This window comes from Triticum dicoccoides, chromosome 7B (genome assembly GCF_002162155.2).
Source record: "Triticum dicoccoides isolate Atlit2015 ecotype Zavitan chromosome 7B, WEW_v2.0, whole genome shotgun sequence".
Classification (NCBI taxonomy): Eukaryota; Viridiplantae; Streptophyta; class Magnoliopsida; order Poales; family Poaceae; genus Triticum; species Triticum dicoccoides.
The window spans coordinates 696,578,724-696,597,357 of record NC_041393.1 but is presented as its reverse complement, the minus strand read 5'-3'; the positions used below and the strand labels follow the sequence as shown (position 1 = coordinate 696,597,357).

The 18,634-nt window shown below is 47.1% G+C and overlaps 2 protein-coding genes across 4 annotated transcripts; one reads left to right on the top strand and one right to left on the bottom strand.

The window, feature by feature from the left end:
- Positions 1-9,262: 9,262 nt before the first annotated feature.
- On the top strand, positions 9,263-10,072 carry LOC119340095. Its single transcript, XM_037612004.1, has one exon. The coding sequence runs from the start codon at positions 9,332-9,334 to the stop codon at positions 9,569-9,571; it is 240 nt and encodes a 79-aa protein (XP_037467901.1). The 5' UTR covers positions 9,263-9,331; the 3' UTR covers positions 9,572-10,072.
- A 5,289-nt stretch (positions 10,073-15,361) lies between these two features.
- Positions 15,362-18,548, bottom strand: LOC119336571 (zinc finger RNA-binding protein-like). Of its 3 annotated transcripts, XM_037608616.1 has the most exons (4): positions 18,270-18,548; positions 17,776-18,197; positions 16,134-16,777; positions 15,362-16,052 (listed from the first exon to the last, which is right to left on the bottom strand). In XM_037608616.1, exons 1-4 carry the CDS (start codon positions 18,400-18,402, stop codon positions 15,932-15,934), a joined length of 1,320 nt encoding a protein of 439 aa, XP_037464513.1. In that variant the 5' UTR covers positions 18,403-18,548; the 3' UTR covers positions 15,362-15,931. The 3 variants fall into 3 exon arrangements, with proteins under 3 accessions (XP_037464513.1, XP_037464511.1, XP_037464512.1); XM_037608614.1 differs by having other exon boundaries at positions 15,362-16,777; XM_037608615.1 differs by having other exon boundaries at positions 15,362-16,777; positions 17,776-18,194; positions 18,270-18,528.
- Positions 18,549-18,634: the final 86 nt, after the last annotated feature.

Genomic DNA, 18,634 nt, shown 5'->3' with positions numbered 1-18,634 from the left:
CGCAGCGCCACGACCACGCCTGAGTTCATGCTCAATCACCAGCGCCTCCAGTTGTCGCCGCCTATTGTTCAGGGGTGAAGGAGGGCACCTCGGCATCCTCTCTGGCTCCGTCGACAGCATGGCCTATCAACAGCTCTGGCGCTTGCTCCCGTTGGTTAGACTCCAAGCTGCAGCCCATGGCATCCTCATGGTCTCCCACTACCAGCTGGGCTCAAGGTACTACATATGCAACCCGGCCATCCACCAGATTGCTCCCCAGCCGCAGCCTGAATTCCGGCTATATAACACCATACTTGGCCTTTACCAACACGATGCAACCGGGGAATACAGGGTGCTCTAGTCCTCGGGGTGCTTCAGGAATGAAATTATGCTACATGTGCACACGATGGGAGACAAGGAGTCCGGGGACATTGAACTTTCCACGGTGACAAACCTTTACTACAACATGCGGCACTCAATGCGCTACCACGAGGTCCCTATTCCGCATATAATCCACCGTGGCAACCTGCATTGGTTGCCCTGGATGCCCACGTGTCGTGCCGAGATTGTTGCTTTCGACACCACTACTGAGTCGTTTTGGTTGACGCACAATGCGACAAACTCGCACAGTTTGGAGAAGTTGTTTGACTTGGAGGGGAAGCTTGCTTTAAGTAGTCATGATAGGCGTTTGACATATATGAATGTCTGGGTGATGGAGGACTATGCGGCAGAAACATGGACCTGAAGTTACGGATTGATGTGTCATCAATACAGGCATCAATGACACTTAATTTAGCTTCCCCCAAGATGGAAAATAAAAGGCAAAAGAAGATGGAAACCCATGTTGCTCTGAAATTTCTTAGTGAGCTGATTATGGTCAACGAGTGTGGCATCCTCGCCGGGTTTAGTGATAAAAATGTCTTGCGTTGCGACATTGGTGACAAGTTGTTAGGAATGGCAAACATTAAGGGGCAATATTATATGGAGCTTACTCTGCTTTGCTTCAAACATAGCATTTTACCAATACCGTTGAGCAAGATGCAAGAAGATAAGAACTATGTGAGTCATGTTTTTTTTATTTATATTTTAGCTCTTGCTATCGGTACTGCTAATGCAACATGTTATTTTGGATGATCGCAAAAGCATTTATGCCATCATGATGTGGTGCTTATTATGACTCTTGTGTTGGAATTAATCTTCAGTTGTAACAAACTGAGAGATAAGGGGGAGCTAAATCTCCCACGTACATGCCCTGATCGGGGGCATCAAACCAACGACTTGGTCTCGTTCCCGCCTCCTGGCACCTAATACAAAAGGAAAAGGACTCATCCTATTGGAAACTAACGATCTGGCATGAGTAGGCCACGTCCTCTCTCTAACAACCGATCCTAAAGAGGTGCTAAAGGATATGAAGACCATCTACTACCGTCGTCCACCACTAGGGCAGTGCCGGCGGCATGTCTACTCCGACCAACAGATGTGACAAGGGTCAAGCCAGTGGCGCTACTGGATTGTTGTTGAACTTATACCCCGGCCATCTCATCGGTTCTGGAGGATCCAAGGTGCAGTCATGGGCTACACGCCATCGAGCAGGCACAGGATTTCACCCAGTTCCTGTAAGTTCTCACGCTTCCCCACATGTAGGTGTTCTAATTACGAGATTAATATCAAGTAATGTTAATCAAAAAGGATATTTTCTAACATTGATATCTAGAGCAAGGTTAATCTCGGTTGGAACCCCAATTAGACCTTGTTTTACTGTTAATAACTCATGTCGGGGTCTAACTGCTCATGTTCTGGTCCTAATTATTCGTCTTTAAGATCTAAAGTGTTTACGTTAATGTGCTAATGATTATGTTCTTATGTGATAATGGTCATAGTCAAGTAATTAACTAAATATGGGTCCAAAGTTAAGAATTGATGTTGTTATGTGCACCCCATGATCTTGTCTTCTCACCTCCTAATGCCTTTCGATAGTATGCCAACTAAGCCTCAAAGTTCAAGTGGTAATCAAGTCACGTTCAACATGTAGGAGGGGAATTACAAATTTCCTAAAATCCCCTGACCCTAGATTGAAAATCCCCAAATGTAAACTCCAGAAATTGAATCCCCAAAATTTGTAGCCGAAAATTTGACATGAAAGCAGAAAATGTGAAGGGGCTCACCTAATGATGCCGCGTCATTTGTTTCCTTCGGGATCCTGACACCAGCGACGCTGCCGTCTCTCGGGACGTCGTGCGGGAAGAACTGAGTCCCAATTCATGTATTGGTGGATGCTTGCCCTACCAGGGTCGAACGGTGCTCATCGACGCCGCCTTAACGCTTTGCACCGGCAGCCGCCGGCGAAATGATTGGCAAAAGGAACCTCCCGTCCAATACATGGGATGCCATGTGCGTGACGCCGGAGCCATGCTCGCCGGAGAAGCGCGCGGGACTCGGTCCGCTACACGCTGCTCCGACGAGGGCAACTACCACGCCGCCATCGCCGGCGAGCTTGGGACGTCGCCGAAGTCGGCTCTCCCCTGCGAGATCGGATGAATTGGGGAGAGGAAGGGGGGAATGACACTAGGGTTCTTCACAGGTGCTGGTTTTGTTCTGCCTCGTCCTGATCCAGGCCGTTGATTCAATCGGACGGCCGAGGTCAGCGCAGAGCTCATCTCGGGCTGCGAGTGCTTAATGGGCTAAGTATTGCAGTGGGCTGCGTCCTAAGTTGTCTTAGCCCGCAAAAAACATGTTTTCATTTGGTGATTTTCTCTGTTGGGCTAAGTTATTAACGGATTGTCGTGCGTAGTATTGTGTCAAGGTCATGTTCTAGTCTTTTTTTCCTTTTGGTCAGTGCATATTAGTATTGTAATTATACTAAAAAGGGTTTTGCACTGTTAGACAAGTTAAAATTGCCACAAAATAATGTTGTAAATTATGGTTTAGTTTTTTGAGTAGAATGGAACCAACGATTAGTTTTGCTTAGAAAACTAATAAGCAATGAATGGTAATGGCATTTTTATGATCCCTTTTCAGTACCATTCTAATGTTGAAATGTAACAATGAGAAATGAAATTAATGTTGAGCACATTTGTTAGTCCCTCATTTAATTTTGGTAATATCTTATTTGAGTGTAAAGTTTATGTAGTTGTCATTCTTATGGCACTTTTCTTAATGATGTGATCATTACTAATGGGCTAAGGCCACCTCAAGTAAAATGTTGATGGTCGCATGGCTCGGTTTTCCGCACCGCACCATGCAGCACAATTTATTTTTGGGCTGATATGCCTATTCAGCAAAAGTAAAGTTATTAGTGGGTGCATTTTGTGTCATTTTATAATGATATGCACCGCTGAAATGTGCATAAGGACTCAAAGTAACGGAACTATTGTCAATTCCCTTAACAACAAATTTTGTTTAGGGATTTGTTTATTTTTTTGAAAAGATCATGTTGTCATTTATTTGACAAATATGAATCTTGATGTAACTTTGATGTCCAAATTTTATAATTTGGAAAATTTTATGATGATTAATATAATGATATTTTTACTTTGAAAGTCAAGTTTAATATTTACTCAATGATAATTTTATCGATGTTATTGATTTTAATTCTAGTGGCATTTTCACTATATGTCACTGAGAATTTTGCAGACAAATTTGACATATATGTTTAATGTTATTTTCAGTGTTAATGAAGTGTCAAATTTAAGTTAAAATGACTACAACAGGTTATGAATCCTTGTGTCTCGTGACACATGGGATTGCACTATATTGTTGCTTTATGTTAATGATGGCTATTAATTTAGCTAATGTTCTTGCTGATCATTATGTGATTTTATGTTTCTCTAATCAAAATGGAACCAACAAAAAGTTTTGATTAGAGAATTAATTAGCAAATATTATAGTGGCATACGGTGATATTCTGACAAACATTGCTTATTTTTCATGTGTCATATATGAATAAATAAGGTTCCATTTATTTCTTGCCCAACGGCGATGTAGATTACAATAACAATTAAGCATGTCTTTAATTCATCTTATTGTATGATTAATTCATGCTTGATGGTTTCATTATGGTGTTTCAAAATTTGTCGTTGTTTCTTTCAGCTATGAACATTAATGATGATGCCAACTTTTTTTTGGCATGGTCCATAACTTAAAGTAAATGACTTTCCCACGTGGAGAATAGAGATTCAAGTCTCATATATGAAGCTCACAATTTCTACCAATGATGTTGAAATTTTTAATCATGATGTTAAGGTAGAAATTGGGAGTGTTATGTGCCTTTCACCAAAAAAAACGAGACTAAAGGCAAAGCTATTGGATGTATATCACTAGCATTTGGAGATGGCTTCATTTTGCATCTTATATGATGTTGTTTGTTTACATTCCAAGTTATTGGAGAATCTTAATTTTTGTCTCACTAAAAGGTGACACTGATTTTATATGTTTTAAATGTATTATGAGTTAACTCCAATTATAATACTGAAAATGCACAAAGAATAATAAGGGAAAGTTTCTGCATTTACTGTGTGAACCACATGAAAAAGATTAGGCAAATCCTAAATCCTTGCCCACGCCATCATCACTAAAATGGTAGGATTTTCCATGCGATCTCAGACGTTACCACATGAAAATATATCGGTTGGTCTTAAATTGGCCACACTTCATAGAGCTAAAGCATTTAACTGGACCAAAGAAAGCAGATTCATGTTGGACACGAAGAAAAACAAGCATAAAGACCCGGTGATACTCTAATGTTGTTGTAGCAGTAGCATGACTCACATAGTTATTATCTTCTTGCATCTCAACTCATCAGTATTGGTAAAATGCTCTGTTTGAAACGATGCGGAGTAAGCTCCGTATGATATTGTCCCTTAATGTTTGCCATTCCTAACCACTTGCGATCATTTTGCAACGCAAGAGATGTTTATCACTAAACCTGGCCATTAACTCAAGCTGGTTGACCATAACCAGCCCACTGAGAAATCTCATGGTAGGAGCAACATAGGTTCCCATATTCTTTTTCCTTTTATTTTCCTTCTTGAGGGAAGCTAAATTAAGTGGTGGTGATGCCTGTATTGATGACACGTCAGTCCGGTACTTCAGGTCCCATATTTCCGCCTCATAGTCCTCCATGACATCCATATATTTCAAGCGGCTATCGTGACTACATATGGTCTGGAGTCAGTGTCTCCCACTGTGAGGACATGTAGAGTGATTTCATTCCTCAAGCACCATGAGGACCAGAGCACCCTGTATTCCCCGGTTGCATCGTGCCGGTAAAGGCCAAGTATGGCGTTGTTTAGCCGGACTTGAGGCTGCGGCAGAGGAGCAATCTGGCGGGTAGCCGGGTTGCATATATAGAACCTTGACCCCAGCTGACAGTGGGAGACAATGAGGAAGCCATGGTTGGCAGCGTGGACATCGACCCACTAGAGCAAGGTCCAGAGCTGTTGACAGGCCATGCTGTCGCCGGAGCCATGGAGGCTGCCGAGGTGGCCTCCTTCTTCCTCGATGATAGGCAGCGACGCCTGGAGGCGGTGGTGAGAGTAAATAGCATAAAACTACTACTTTAAAGGCTATGGTTTCAAAAAACTACTAGTTTTTAATTTTTCTCAGATAACTACCAAGTGAGCGGTCGGCTATTACAAAATACCCAAAACACTCGTTGCTAGCGATTTAAACTGTTTTATGACAGGTCGGGCCCGCCCCTAAACAATCCGTTTGTTTGACCATTATCTTACATGTGGGACCCATGTGTAAGTTCTCTCTTCTTCCTCTATCTTCTCTTCTCTCCTCTGGCTCTTTCTTCTTCCTCTCCCCCTGCCCGACTACCCCCATTTGCCTACGGCCACCTCCACCATCTGTCGCGCGTTAAGACAAGGTTGATGGTGGGATCGCAGGAGCGCGGGCTGTTGCCATCCGTGTGCCATGGCTAGGAGCACGCCCGCAGCACCCAGGAGCAAGGGCCACCGCCAGCCGCGCCAAGGAGGACGGGCCGCCACCAGTCGCGCCATGGCCAGGGGCTCGGGCCATCGCGCAAAGGAGCACGGGCCACCGCGCACCATGGCTAGGAGCAACGGCAGCGGTCGGTAGGGAACTCCGCCACCTAGTCTGTCACCCGCCTCGTGCCGAGGAACGCAGCGGCCGAGCCGCCTCCTTTCGCCTGGTCGGCGACCTGGCTGCCGGCGCCATTTTTCTGGGCACACGCGAGTTATCCTCAAGGGCCCGATTGTTTTTTCTAAAAACATTCAGGGACATGATTGCTTTTTTAAGAAAACTTACAGGGGTTGTCGGTAAATGTATAAAAGAACACATTTTTTATATTAGAATATGACAAAGGGACACTGACATGTGGACCCCACATGTAAGGTAACAGTCAAACAGACAGTCAGATCAACGGTTTTCTTACATGCGGGTTCTGACTGTCATAATTGCGACCAATTTTAAAACACTCTATGATTAGGGTTTTTTGAAATAGCCGACCGCTCACTTGATGGTTATATGAGAAAAAATAAAAACCGATAGTTTTTTAAACCCTAGCCCGTAAAGTACTAATTTTTTTTGAACGGTCACCGGGGGGAGAGGATCCCCACCTGAATATATTGCTCGAAAAGCTGCCAAAGCCAAGAGTCACCCCTTAAGTTTTGGCCGATCCAGTTTATAAGGGAAACCGGATCAAAAGCCTAAACAAGTTGACCCCGTTTACGAGGGAAACCGGGCCGAAAACCATACAGGTAAACAAGGTTATAGAAGATGAGAAAAAAGAGCCACCCAGGAAAGGGCATGACCTAGCTAGCAGGAAGAAAGACCAACACCACGAGAGACACAAGTAGATGTGGGGTTCTGTCGAGGGATCATAATACCAAGACTCTGCAAACAACCTAACGCACCGCACCGGCGTGCGTACCGAGCCTCGTGGCACAACAGAGGATCAATCATAATCAACGAGTGCCAAACCATAACACGAACCTTGACTGGAAGATCCGCCATGGGCGGTCAGAACGATTAGCAGGTTGAGGAGGCATCATTGTGTCATCATTGAGCAAAGGTGAACCAAGACAACACCAAGAGCCCAAAGCTCACCGTAGCACAATGGCAACCATGGGAGGGTCTTGAGCATGCACACAACAGGACGGAGACCACGCGAAGAACAGCCAAGAGAAACACCTGAAAAAGAAACACACCACCGTCGGCCCCAAGCTGGCCGCATCACCACCACCGTACCAAACGCACCAGCCTCAACCACACAACAACAACAGGGGCCATGGTTTGGGCCTCCAAGATGACGCCTCCAAGGAGGTAGTGCTGTCGAAGACACAACACCATCATCCGATCCGGCAAGCCCGATCTTGGGTTTTCATCGGAGACCACAAAGCAAAATACCATAGGTGCTGGAGCTCCACAGCAGCACCTCCTGCGAGGAAGACTACGTCCATAGACGCCGCTGCCGCCGACATCGACATAGTCGATGAAAGGTTCTCACCCGGAGTTTGAGCACATCCCTACAGCAAGACGGCCTAAACCACGCCGAAGCAGATCCACACGGAACAGCTCGAAGACCACGCCTCTAGGAAGGTATACGACGCCGGGGAGGCACCGTCATGGTCGGCTCACACAATGGGTGAGCAGGGATTTCTCCCAGAGCACCGCCGTACAGGACCCGATTCGGACCACTGCAGTTCAGATCCAGCCCGAGATCGCCGCCAGGCCAGCCGCCATCACGACCGGCATGCCCCGAGCCAGAAGCAAGCCACGCATTCACCAGCACTGCCGGCAGCGCTAACCAAGCCGCCGAGCACCATCCCATGACCGATCGCCTCGAAGATCGCCAGATCGGGGACGAGGATCTCGGCAAGCTCCGACCACTGCCAGATCTGGAGCTGGCGCGCCGGTCGCTCCGGTTCCACCTCGCCCCGCAGCTCCCCTGACTCGACGCGCGCCCGTGGCCGCCCGCACCAGCACCGGGCGCCACCACGACCGCGCCACACGCCCAGGGCCGCTCGCACCCAGGACGAGGACGCCCCGCGCCAGCACGCCCGAGCCCGCAACCCCCCGCCATCGAACCCGCAGGCCCACCACGGCGGCCACCGCCGGCCACTCAGCCGCGCCCCCACAGCGCCGCGCCGAGCAGTCGTCCACACAAGCCGTCAGCTCGAATTTTTACCGGTCAGCACCCCGTCCACAAGGACCAGCAGCCACATCCGGCAGCCATGGGGCTAGAGCAGGGGCAGCCGATGCATTTAGACGGCCGGCAGCCGTAGCCAAGCAAGCATGGAAGCAGGAGGCGTGGGGAGGATTTTGGATCTGAGGGAGAAGGAGAGAACGCAGCAGGCTGGAGAGGAGGCTGCACGCAGCCTCGCCGCCGCCGTCCGCCACGGGGCTTCGCCCGGCGGCCTCCTCCGGCGACGGCGAGGGGAGGGGTGGTCTAGTGGAGGTCGGCCGGAGAGTGGCGGCGGGGACCTCCGGAGTCGCACGAGAGAGCGACCCGGGAGGCTCAGTATCTCCTCCATTATGCTATGTCTGCGTCCCTCTCTCGGACTCCATAAAGTACTAATAGTTTTATGCTATTTACTCCCGTGGTGATCGAGCTTGAACTCGGGCATGGAGGTGGTGCTGCGCCACGACGAGCGGACGGCGCGGCAGCGGCCGACGTCTTTGGGCGGCAGCAGCATGAGTATCTTGTCGACGAGGATCTCCTCGCACAGGTCGTCCAGCTTGGTCCCGTTGTCCCCTTCCATCACCGCCGGTGCTCCGGCCGGCCGATTGGGTGAAACAAACGAACGCGTCAGTGCCCAGGACCGGCTCGGAAGATGGACACGAGAGAGCACGAACGTGTGCTCGCCCGCGTAGCGCCGGGATGATATACGGTGGTGCTCCGACCGGTCAGGCGAGAAGTTGATATCCAGGCGAGTGAGGGAACCAGAACAGCAGCTACGTGGGCTTCACTCAATGGTAGTAACTGACGCGGACGGCGATGGATGATGGGCGGCCGACACGCCTGCGCCCGCGCGGTGCACGCCGCCTCGTTCCCATCACCGAATCATTGCCGCTTGTTGCAGATCGTGCGGCGGCGGCGCAGCGCACGGGTGCTGCGCGCGCCGCCGCCCTCCTTTGCTTCGCCACTAAGCACGCGCGCGTTGGCCGTCCACGTGGAGGCCCCAGGGGGCGCCAGCAGAGCATATTCCCGAGCCCACGTGGCGCGTCCAGATGCTGGTACCGGGACAGCGCATCATACGCACCGGCGACTATGTAGTGCAGCGTACACGCACGCCTCTTCCTCTCCTGTCCTCCTGCCTCTTCTCTCGTCTTGTCGTAGTAACAGCGCAGGCAGAAGAAGCTAGGTAGCAAACCTCGGGCGGTGAGCATGGAGGGGGACGGGAGGAAGGAGGGCGAGACGCCGGCGGCGGCGGTGAGAGGCGTGGCGTCGTTCGGGGCGTCCGTGCAGGAGTGGGGGCAGCACATGAAGGCCAGCGTGGTGGGCGTGTGGCGGAAGGCGACGGCGAGGAGCGAGCAGGAGGCGGCGGAGGCGGACCTGCGCGCGGCCAAGGAGCAGGTGGAGGCCACCGACGAGGCCGAGGCCAAGAAGAAGCGCCTCGCCGGCTGATCCAGGTCACCACGGCGCAGATAGCCCGTTTTTCAATCCATCGCTTTCGCCTGCTCTGCTCCGTCATCTGGGCTTTTTCTTTCTTCCAATCTGCTGTCTGTAGCCCTTCCTTCCACTTTGTAGTAGAGTGGACGTGTAGTTGTTTTACCCCTGATAAGACTAGTTTTATACTCCTTCCGTCCGAAAAAGTTTGTCAAGTTTCTTCGGACGGAGGGAGTACATGTGTATATCTGAAACTGCAGCATGTATGTATTGATGATCCAGGCCAATCTCAACAGCCGTTCTACTGTATGTCACGCACCTTCAGAATTCAGATGCAGAAATAGTAACTGAAATTTCTGCATGTAATGCTCATGTTGCATGTAATACTGTCTAGCCGGGGTACTTTCTGACTAAACCAAGCCAGTAGGGCATATATCAGTGCAGATTATTTCAGAAAGTACCTAGGCTGATAACACTGTATCTATTTCAGAAGTAAACAACAGGATAACAGATCATGAATTGCTTCTTGGCTGCAAGTTTTCCATGGCCTTCACCATGATTTATTGAGTTTTTCCAGCAACACCCGAGATAAGCTGCACTGGACAAACCGAATATGTTGCACGCATATCCACCGAAAATGGTCTAAAGTTGCAAAATTCCATGAATACTCGATGCAGAAGTTTCAGAGATCACCTGTAAAATCATTTAGGATACCCGGGAAGACGGTATTCTACAACAATGCAAGATTTCAGTATTCTACAACAATGGATACAGAACACAACCCAACCTTCCCGAGCGGGATAAATCAGTAGAGAATCGTCAAAACCTTCACTTCATTTGCATGCAATGTTACAACTATATGAGCATTTTCGCCTGACATTTCATATCAGTCATTCCTTCGCTTTCATCAGGATGCTTGTATACTCTATATGCCTTTATAGATTACTGGCTAGTAAACTATTTTTGGAACCTAGTAAACTTCACACTGAGCTCTGACTTTTTCTTTGTAGAGGAATTGGTCACACCTGCAAAGAATGAGAACCTAGAATCACCTTTTACTGAAGAAGAGATAAAGAAAGCAGACTCCTACCCTGATGGTGCCCCTGGACCAGATGGGATTCCTTTCTTCTTCTATCAACACTTTTGGGAGTTGATTAGGGTGGACCTAATAGCCTTGTTTAATGATTTTCATAAGGGAGAGTTGGACATACATAGACTTAACTTTGACATGCTTACTCTCGTCCCTAAGGAACCTGATGCAACTTCCATGAAAAAGTTTAGACCCATCAGCTTGCTTAACTGTGGTTTTAAATTTTTTACTAAGGTCCTCACCAACAGGCTGACTAGGATCCTCCAGAGGCTGATTGCCAGTAACCAATCTGCCTTCCTCAAAGGCAGATACATTCTGGAGAGCGTGGTCACTGCCCATGAAGTAGTGCACTCAGTCCATTCTGGGAAAAAACAAGGTTTGGTTTTGAAACTGGATTATGAAAAAGCCTTTGATAAAGTAGACCTTGGTTTCCTCCTGGACCTCCTCAAAAAAAGAGGCTTTGATGATATTTGGATTAATTGGATTCAGCAGATCACTCATAATGGCTCGGTTGGGGTCAAAATTAACAATACTGAAGGTAATTTCATTTTAGCTGGTAAAGGGCTCAGACAAGGGGATCCTATTTCCCCATTACTCATCAATTTAGTAGTACATGTGCTGACCAAGATGTTGTCCAGAGCAGCTAGTTGTAACTTGATTGCTGGAATATGTACTGAAGTCTGCAATGGGGGAATTATTTGTCTGCAATATGCTGACGATACCCTTCTCTTTTTAGATAATGACCTTACCCATGCCTCCGACCTCAAGACTATCCTCACTTGTTTTGAGCAGGTTTCTGGCATGAGGATCAACTACTCTAAGAGTGAGTTGATCCCAATTAACATGGAAGACTCTGATTTCATGCATTTTCTTACTATCCTGGATTGTAAAGGGGGGTGCTTCCCTATTAAATACCTTGGCATCCCTCTGCACCATGACAAACTTAGGAAGGAGGATATCCAACCTCTCATAGATAAAATTATGAAAAGAATTGCTGGTTGGAGAGGTAAGCTCCTCTCTTATAAAGGTAGACTCATTCTGATCCAGGCTTGCCTGACCAGTATTCCAATCTATCTTTTATCCTTCTTCAAGTTCCCTAAATGGGCCATTGAGATGATCAACTCTCAAATGGTCAACTGTTTGTGGAATGATTTTGAAGGCCATAGGAAACTTCATCTAGCCAACTGGAAGATGGTGTGTATGAAGAAAGAATTTGGAGGCTTGGGAATCCCAAACCTCCAAGATGTCAACTTGTGTTTACTAGGTTCCTGGGTGAAGAGATACTATGAGAGTGAAGGAAAACCATGAAAAATGATCACTGAGCACAAGTACATGTCTGGTAAGATTAACATTTTTGCTCCTAACCTATCCCCCAGTGCCTCCAGAATCTGGAAGGGGCTAAAAACCATTATCCAAGCACTGAAACTTGGTTATAGGTGGAAGGTTGGGTCTGGTGAAAAAGTTAGGTTTTGGGAAGACACCTGGTTTGGTACCTCCCCCTTAGCAGTGCAATTCTGATCTATCTACTCTATATGTAATGAACAAACCAAAAGTGTCAGGGAAGTATGGGATGGTATGCAACTTAAGCTCACTTTTAGAAGGAATTTTGATGGCAGGCTCATGGAACAGTGGTATCAGGTAGTGGAGATAACTAGCAGCCTGACCCTTACCAATGAAACTGATGCCCTTGTCTGGCAGCTAGAGAACAGGGGAGTTTACTCCACTAGCTCACTCTACCATGTGATTAATTTTAGGGGGGTGCAACCAGTCTTCATCCCCTCGGTGTGGAAGCTAAAAATTCCACCAAAAGTTCATGTCTTCCTGTGGCTCCTTGCCAACAACAAACTAATGACCAGGGATAACCTCAGGAAAAGACAGATTATTAAGCCACTTGAGTGTGTGTTCTGCTCTGAGGCTGAAACATGCTCGCATTTGTTTTTGACTGTGTGGTCTCTAGACAGATCTGGCCTCTGGTCTCAAATCATTTCGGGGTGGATACTGGGACTGATTTCGAATCAGTGGCCAGACTCTGGATTGCTAACAGAAAACACTCCGCCCTCAACACAGCTAACGCTGCTGTACTTTGGTGTATTTGGAAATATAGGAACTCTATGATTTTCAATAACACCTTATGGACGTCCATTAAGCAGGTGATGAGGCTGATTCTAAAAACTATCAAGAACTAGGTGATCCTGTCCTCGGATGGGGCGGCAGAAAGGCTGGAGGCCTTCACAACACACCTCGCGACCAATCTGAGACAACCACTGATGATCAGTGGCTGATCATGAAGCACGCTGGAGCCCCGTTGGTGACTCCATGGGACAAGCTGAAGATCTCGGACGACGCAGTGGGCTTCTCGTCCCCCTCCAAGAAGCGTTCAGAAGCTACATCGATGCCGAGTCCAACCTCGACCCTGGTGGCTGCCTGGTCCCCTCAAGCGGTGACTGCACCGCCGCTGAAAGCGTGCAAGGCATCCCAGGAGCTGATCTGCATTTGATACTGCGTAGTGCCTGTGATCCGGTTGCGTTAACTCTGTACTGGCTTAAGCCATTGTTTTCTTTCTGAACTGCTCCTTTTAGTGAGCTGATGTAATAACTGAATTTGGTTTCATTAATATAATGGAACCGGGGAGGGCTCCCTGTTCTTCTAAAAAAACCTATTTTTGGAACGGCTATTGGTGAGCGCATGCTGCAACTACTAAGAAAGAACAGCTTCAGCACAACATATGAAGAAGTAAAGCTGAGCCTTGACACCTAAAACAACTACTCCAGATTGCCATGGCGTTCACTGGGTTTAGAACCTGCTGTGGCGTTAGTAGTAGATAAATTCCAAAGCAAATTTAGTTTAGAAGCTGCTGCAAGATTGCCATGGCGTTCACTGGGTTTCTTAGCTACCATGATTATTTATAGGTAACACTTAAGCTAAGCTCCTGTGGTGAAACTGTTGAGAGCATGTCCAGCAAAAATGATCTAACGTCGCAATATTCCATGAATAATCACATCTAAAATAATTTATGATACCTAAGAAAGTCATATTCTACATCAAAAATTTCACTACCAATATCTCACTAGTAACATTTTATTTGACAAGACTTTTGGCATTGATATGGTTCACAACCTGCCCGGACACTGAATCAGCCAAGGATCATCGAAAACCTATGTCTCATTTTAAGAATTTTACAACTTTTATTAGGAGAGTTCTCACTGGTAATTCAAATATGTCGGTTCTCTCTTCATCAGGATGCTTGGATACCCTATATGCATCTACAGATTACTGGTGAGTACATGCAGCAACTGCTACCAAGTTCCCATACAACATAGGCAAAAGTAAACTTGATGCATCACACCTAGAAGAACTAGATAAATTCAGACTAGGGTCAGGTTAGCACCCATGGAAACCCTATCTCGCAAGTAACATCGTATTTGTTTCTAAAATCTCACATGGATATAGAACACAACCTTCATTTCTCATGGAATTTACAACTATATGCACACTATCACCTGATATTTCGTATCTGCCATTTCTTCTATTCATCGGGATGCTTGTATGCTCTATATGCCTCTGCAGATTACTGGTGAGTAAACTCTTTTTGGAACAGCTATTGGCGAGTTCATGGGTACATGCTGCAGCTACTCGAAAGCACAACTTCCGCACGGCATATGCAGAAGTAAACCTGAAGTCTGACACCTAAAAGAACTAAATAAATTCCAAACTAGAGTCAATTTAGCACCTGTGCATTCTCGAGAGAAAAAAAAATTAAGCACGGTCGATGTTCATGTTGCATGTCTAGCTAGGTACATTCAAAGCAAGCACAAGCTAGTAGGGCAGATACGAGTCTAGATTATTCCAAAGCTAGCTAGGTACATTCTCTCTTCATCATAATGCTTGAATACCCTACATGCATCTGGTGTCTCAGCTGTTCCACGTTCTACCTGGCCTATTTGGGGTACACATCCAGAATTCAAGCTGGACCAGGTAGAACAGCTGAGCAATTGCTGAGACACCGGAAGTCCGGAACTCTTGCCTAACAGAAATAAACAGCAGGGCCGCAGATCATGTATTGCTTCTAAGCTGCACGCTGTGCCGTCCACTGGGTTTTCTGATATCCCCTGATTTATTGTGTTCTTCCAGCAACACCTACGCTCAGCTGCTGTCAACGAACCTGTCGAGAGAGCATATCCAGCAAAAATGGTCTAAAGTCGCAAATTCCATGATTTCTCGGTGCAGAAGTTTCAAAGATCACCTCCAAAATAATTTATGGTGCTCGGGGAGGTCATATTCCACATCAATGCAAACTTTCAGTACCAAATATCTCACAAGCAACATTTTATTTGATACTGAATTTTGGCATGGGTATGGACCACAACCTTCACGAACTCAATAAATCAAGCTAAGGATCATCAAAACCCACACCTCTTGTACATTAGTTTTACAACTTTAGGAACATGTTCACCTGATATTTCATATCTGTCATTTTCTCTCTTCATTCCGATGTTTGGATAGCCCATATGCCTCTAATCTCTATATATTGCTGGTTGTACACTCTTTCTAAAACTGCTATTGGTGAGTACATGCTACAACTACTCGAACGAACAAATTTTCACACGACCTATGCAAAAGTAAACCTGAGCCCAGACACCTAAAAGACCTAAGTAAAATACAAACTAGAGTCAGGATAGCACCCAGAGAAACCCTACTCGTCACCAGCTCAACCCATCTCACCTCAGCACATTACATGTAAACAGAGGACGACAATGAAAACTGGATACAAGTACCACAGAGGCAGCTAAGGTATAGTTCAAAGTGGGGCATTCTACATAAAAAAACTTAATCTCCATGTCAAAGACATGTCCAAAGAGTAACAATAACACATACTCCAGGGAGCAATGCTTCTCATGGAAAGTTGCTTAGATACTAGTAATCAAGTTAGATACCTTAGAAGCCATGTATGGCACTGGATTCATATACTTGTAAGATTCCTGCCTTGATTACCAGTATCTAAGAAACTTAACAAGAAAACATTGCCCATATGCATTATTGTTACCCTATAAACTACTCCCTCCGTAAAGAAATATAAGAGCGTTTAGATCACTAAAGTAGTAATCTAAATGCTCTTATATTTCTTTACAGAGGGAGTACATGCCGGATGGTAAGAGAGAATCCCACATCTGATGATGAAACTGAGCTAAGCATATGTTCCATGATAAGATCATGTCCAACGAAAGGGTAGAAGCGAGAAGCTTGGGTAAAGAGCAGGTATACTGTTACTCCTCCTTTGGCTCGACTTGTCACACATCATTTGTCATGTCTGTGCTTTCCTTCTTTGTTTCAACTGGAGTTTCAACAGGGTTATTTTCATGTACTTCGGTAGCCATGGTTATACTTTCTACTTCGGTGGCGATGCTTGTGATTTCTTTCCCAGCTGGATTTTCTACAAGGCTACTTTCATCTACACCACTGGTCATATTTATGCCGCCATCAATTACCGCTGGAATTTCTACTTCGGTGGCAATGCTTTTGATTTCTTTCCCGGCGGGATTTTCTGCAGGGCTACTTTCATCTACTTCACTGGTCATATTTATGTCGCCTTCAATTACCGCTGGAATTTCAGTACAGTCGTTTGTATTTACCAGACTTCCACAAGAAGGCAAATCTTCCTTAGTATCAGTATTTGTCCTCACAGCTTTTATCGATGTCCAAACCTTGTTTAATTTACTGTGCTTTTTGCTCCGCAGATGACCAGCCATGATGACGTTGCTATCACACCTGACTCTGCAGCGATCACACCACAGATAGTTGTTCTTCTGAACAACTTCATGCATTTCACCGTCTACTAGCATGTGTACTTTCTTAGGTGCATCACAAGGATCTGTGCTGTTCTTATTCCCAGTGGTCGCCTGCAAGCAGTTTTTGTCATCTTTGATTGCCTTGCTGGCGCCACACTGTGCCAACTTGGCCTTATGTTTTCTTCCTCCGAGATGCTCATTTAGACCAGCTTCACATGTTGCACTAACCTGGCATAGTGCACAGCTCCAGTCCTTGGCTAGTTTCTGTACTTTCTTTGGTACAGTAGCTGCAGCATTTGCAGCTGCTTTCCTCTTCATCTTTGGAACCTTCAATTTTGGTGAAAGAGCCTGAGATGAACATTCAATGCAATAGTTAACGGATGTGCATATCTACCAACATCCTGCAGCTCAAGAATAATAGCATGTTACGAGGTATTCAGATGGTTGCAAGCTGAAACTATGTCTCATGACTGAAAGTATCTCTCTACAGATACTGATAGCAATCAAATGAATAAATGGAGACAAGTAGCATCAATGGGAAATCATCAGCGTCCTTTTAAACTCTGACTCTGATCTGAGCCTTGATGCACCCAGTAAGCAATATCACCACCAAAATAACTTCATAACTTGCTGACAAGAATCAGTATGTTCACCTGTCACCCTTTTCTACAACAGGAATACTCTCTTTGCCACTCAAGTTCACACCATCTGCCTAAATCATACTCCCTCTGTCCCAAAATATAAGAATGTTTTTGACACTACACTAGATATCAAGAATTGCCGACTTATGCATTACTTGATGAGAAATCTTCTACTTCCTCTGTATCTAAATATAAGACATTTTGCAGTTCAATTTGAACTGAAAAAACGTCTTATACTTAGGGCATGTACAATGCATAGCCTCAAGGTGATGCCTCGCATGCCATGTAGGATCGGATATGACGTAAAGTAGGTTCGGATAGAGAAGCGGGATCCTCTTCAGGAGGCGGGTGCTTGAAGAGAAAAGGTGTGGTCCGGTGACAAAAGCTAAAAAGGTTGGAGTGAAAAGTAGAGATGCATGTGTACTAGAATCTTTATTTTCTATTTCTTAATGAGGCCCACTAGTGGTAGCTTGCATTGGGGAGAAAAAATAAATGTAGATGCCTCAAGTTACTTTTTGTCATGGGGCATATGTATCCATATGCCACCATTGTACATGCCCTTAGATACAGAGGGAACAAGAATTTGCTGCTAAAGTTAAATCTAATAGGACAAGTGAAATAAACGTAAAACGTACAGACAGTGTGCAGAACTCTGAAATGACATAACAGAAATGCCGAATCTGAGAAAGATTTGTGCCCACATACCACGGGTGTCCCGGAGGGCTCGATCTCAAGCAGCTGGAGCTTATGCTTCGGCTTCTGACGCGGCGGAGACCACCTCCTCTCCTCGCAGGGGAACGGCATCCTTTCCCCAAATCCCGCGTGCCGGCGAGGCACAAACCCCTGCCAGGCACCAAACTCGTCGAAAGGCACCGGCGGCGGCGGCGCGTACGGGGGCGGGCGCATCGGCATCGGCATCGTCGGCGGCGGCATGAAGCAACCGGGGGCGAGGAAGGGGTCGGGCCCCCAGCCCCCGCGGGCGAAGGCGAGGTCGCCCTCGGCCTCGAACTCGCGGCGCACCTCCTCCTCGACGAGCCGCCGCCTCACCTCCTCGCGGATGAGGTGCTCTCGCCGCGCCGCCTCCCACTCGAGCGGCGGCCGCGGCAAAGGCGAAGGCGAAGGCCCTGCTGCGCGGAGCGGCGGAGGGCGTCAGGGATTCGGGCGCTCCGGGGAGTGAATTCTGTTCCGGCGGTGCTTACCTTGCGTGCCTTGCGCACCGGCACCGGTGTAGCCGTCGCGGGGGAGGGAGAACCGTGCCGGCGGGGAGCCTCCGGGGGCTGGCGGGGAGGAGCCGGGCGGCCCGCGGTCCCCGGCGCGGAAGCGGAACTCCATTGACCGCCGCGGCGGGAACGGCGAGGTGGGGTAGATCCAGCGGCGGCGCAGTGCAGAGTGCAGAGCAAGACTGCTCGGCTTCGTCCCGGCGTGCTGCGGGGGGTGTCCACTGTCCAGGCTCTCTCGTTGGGTTCCCCTGAAATCGGGCCCAACCGAACATTTTTTTTCCTTCCATTAAGCCCTCTATTAATTTTTTTTCTTCAATGAATTGTGCATGGCTGGGGGGCCACAG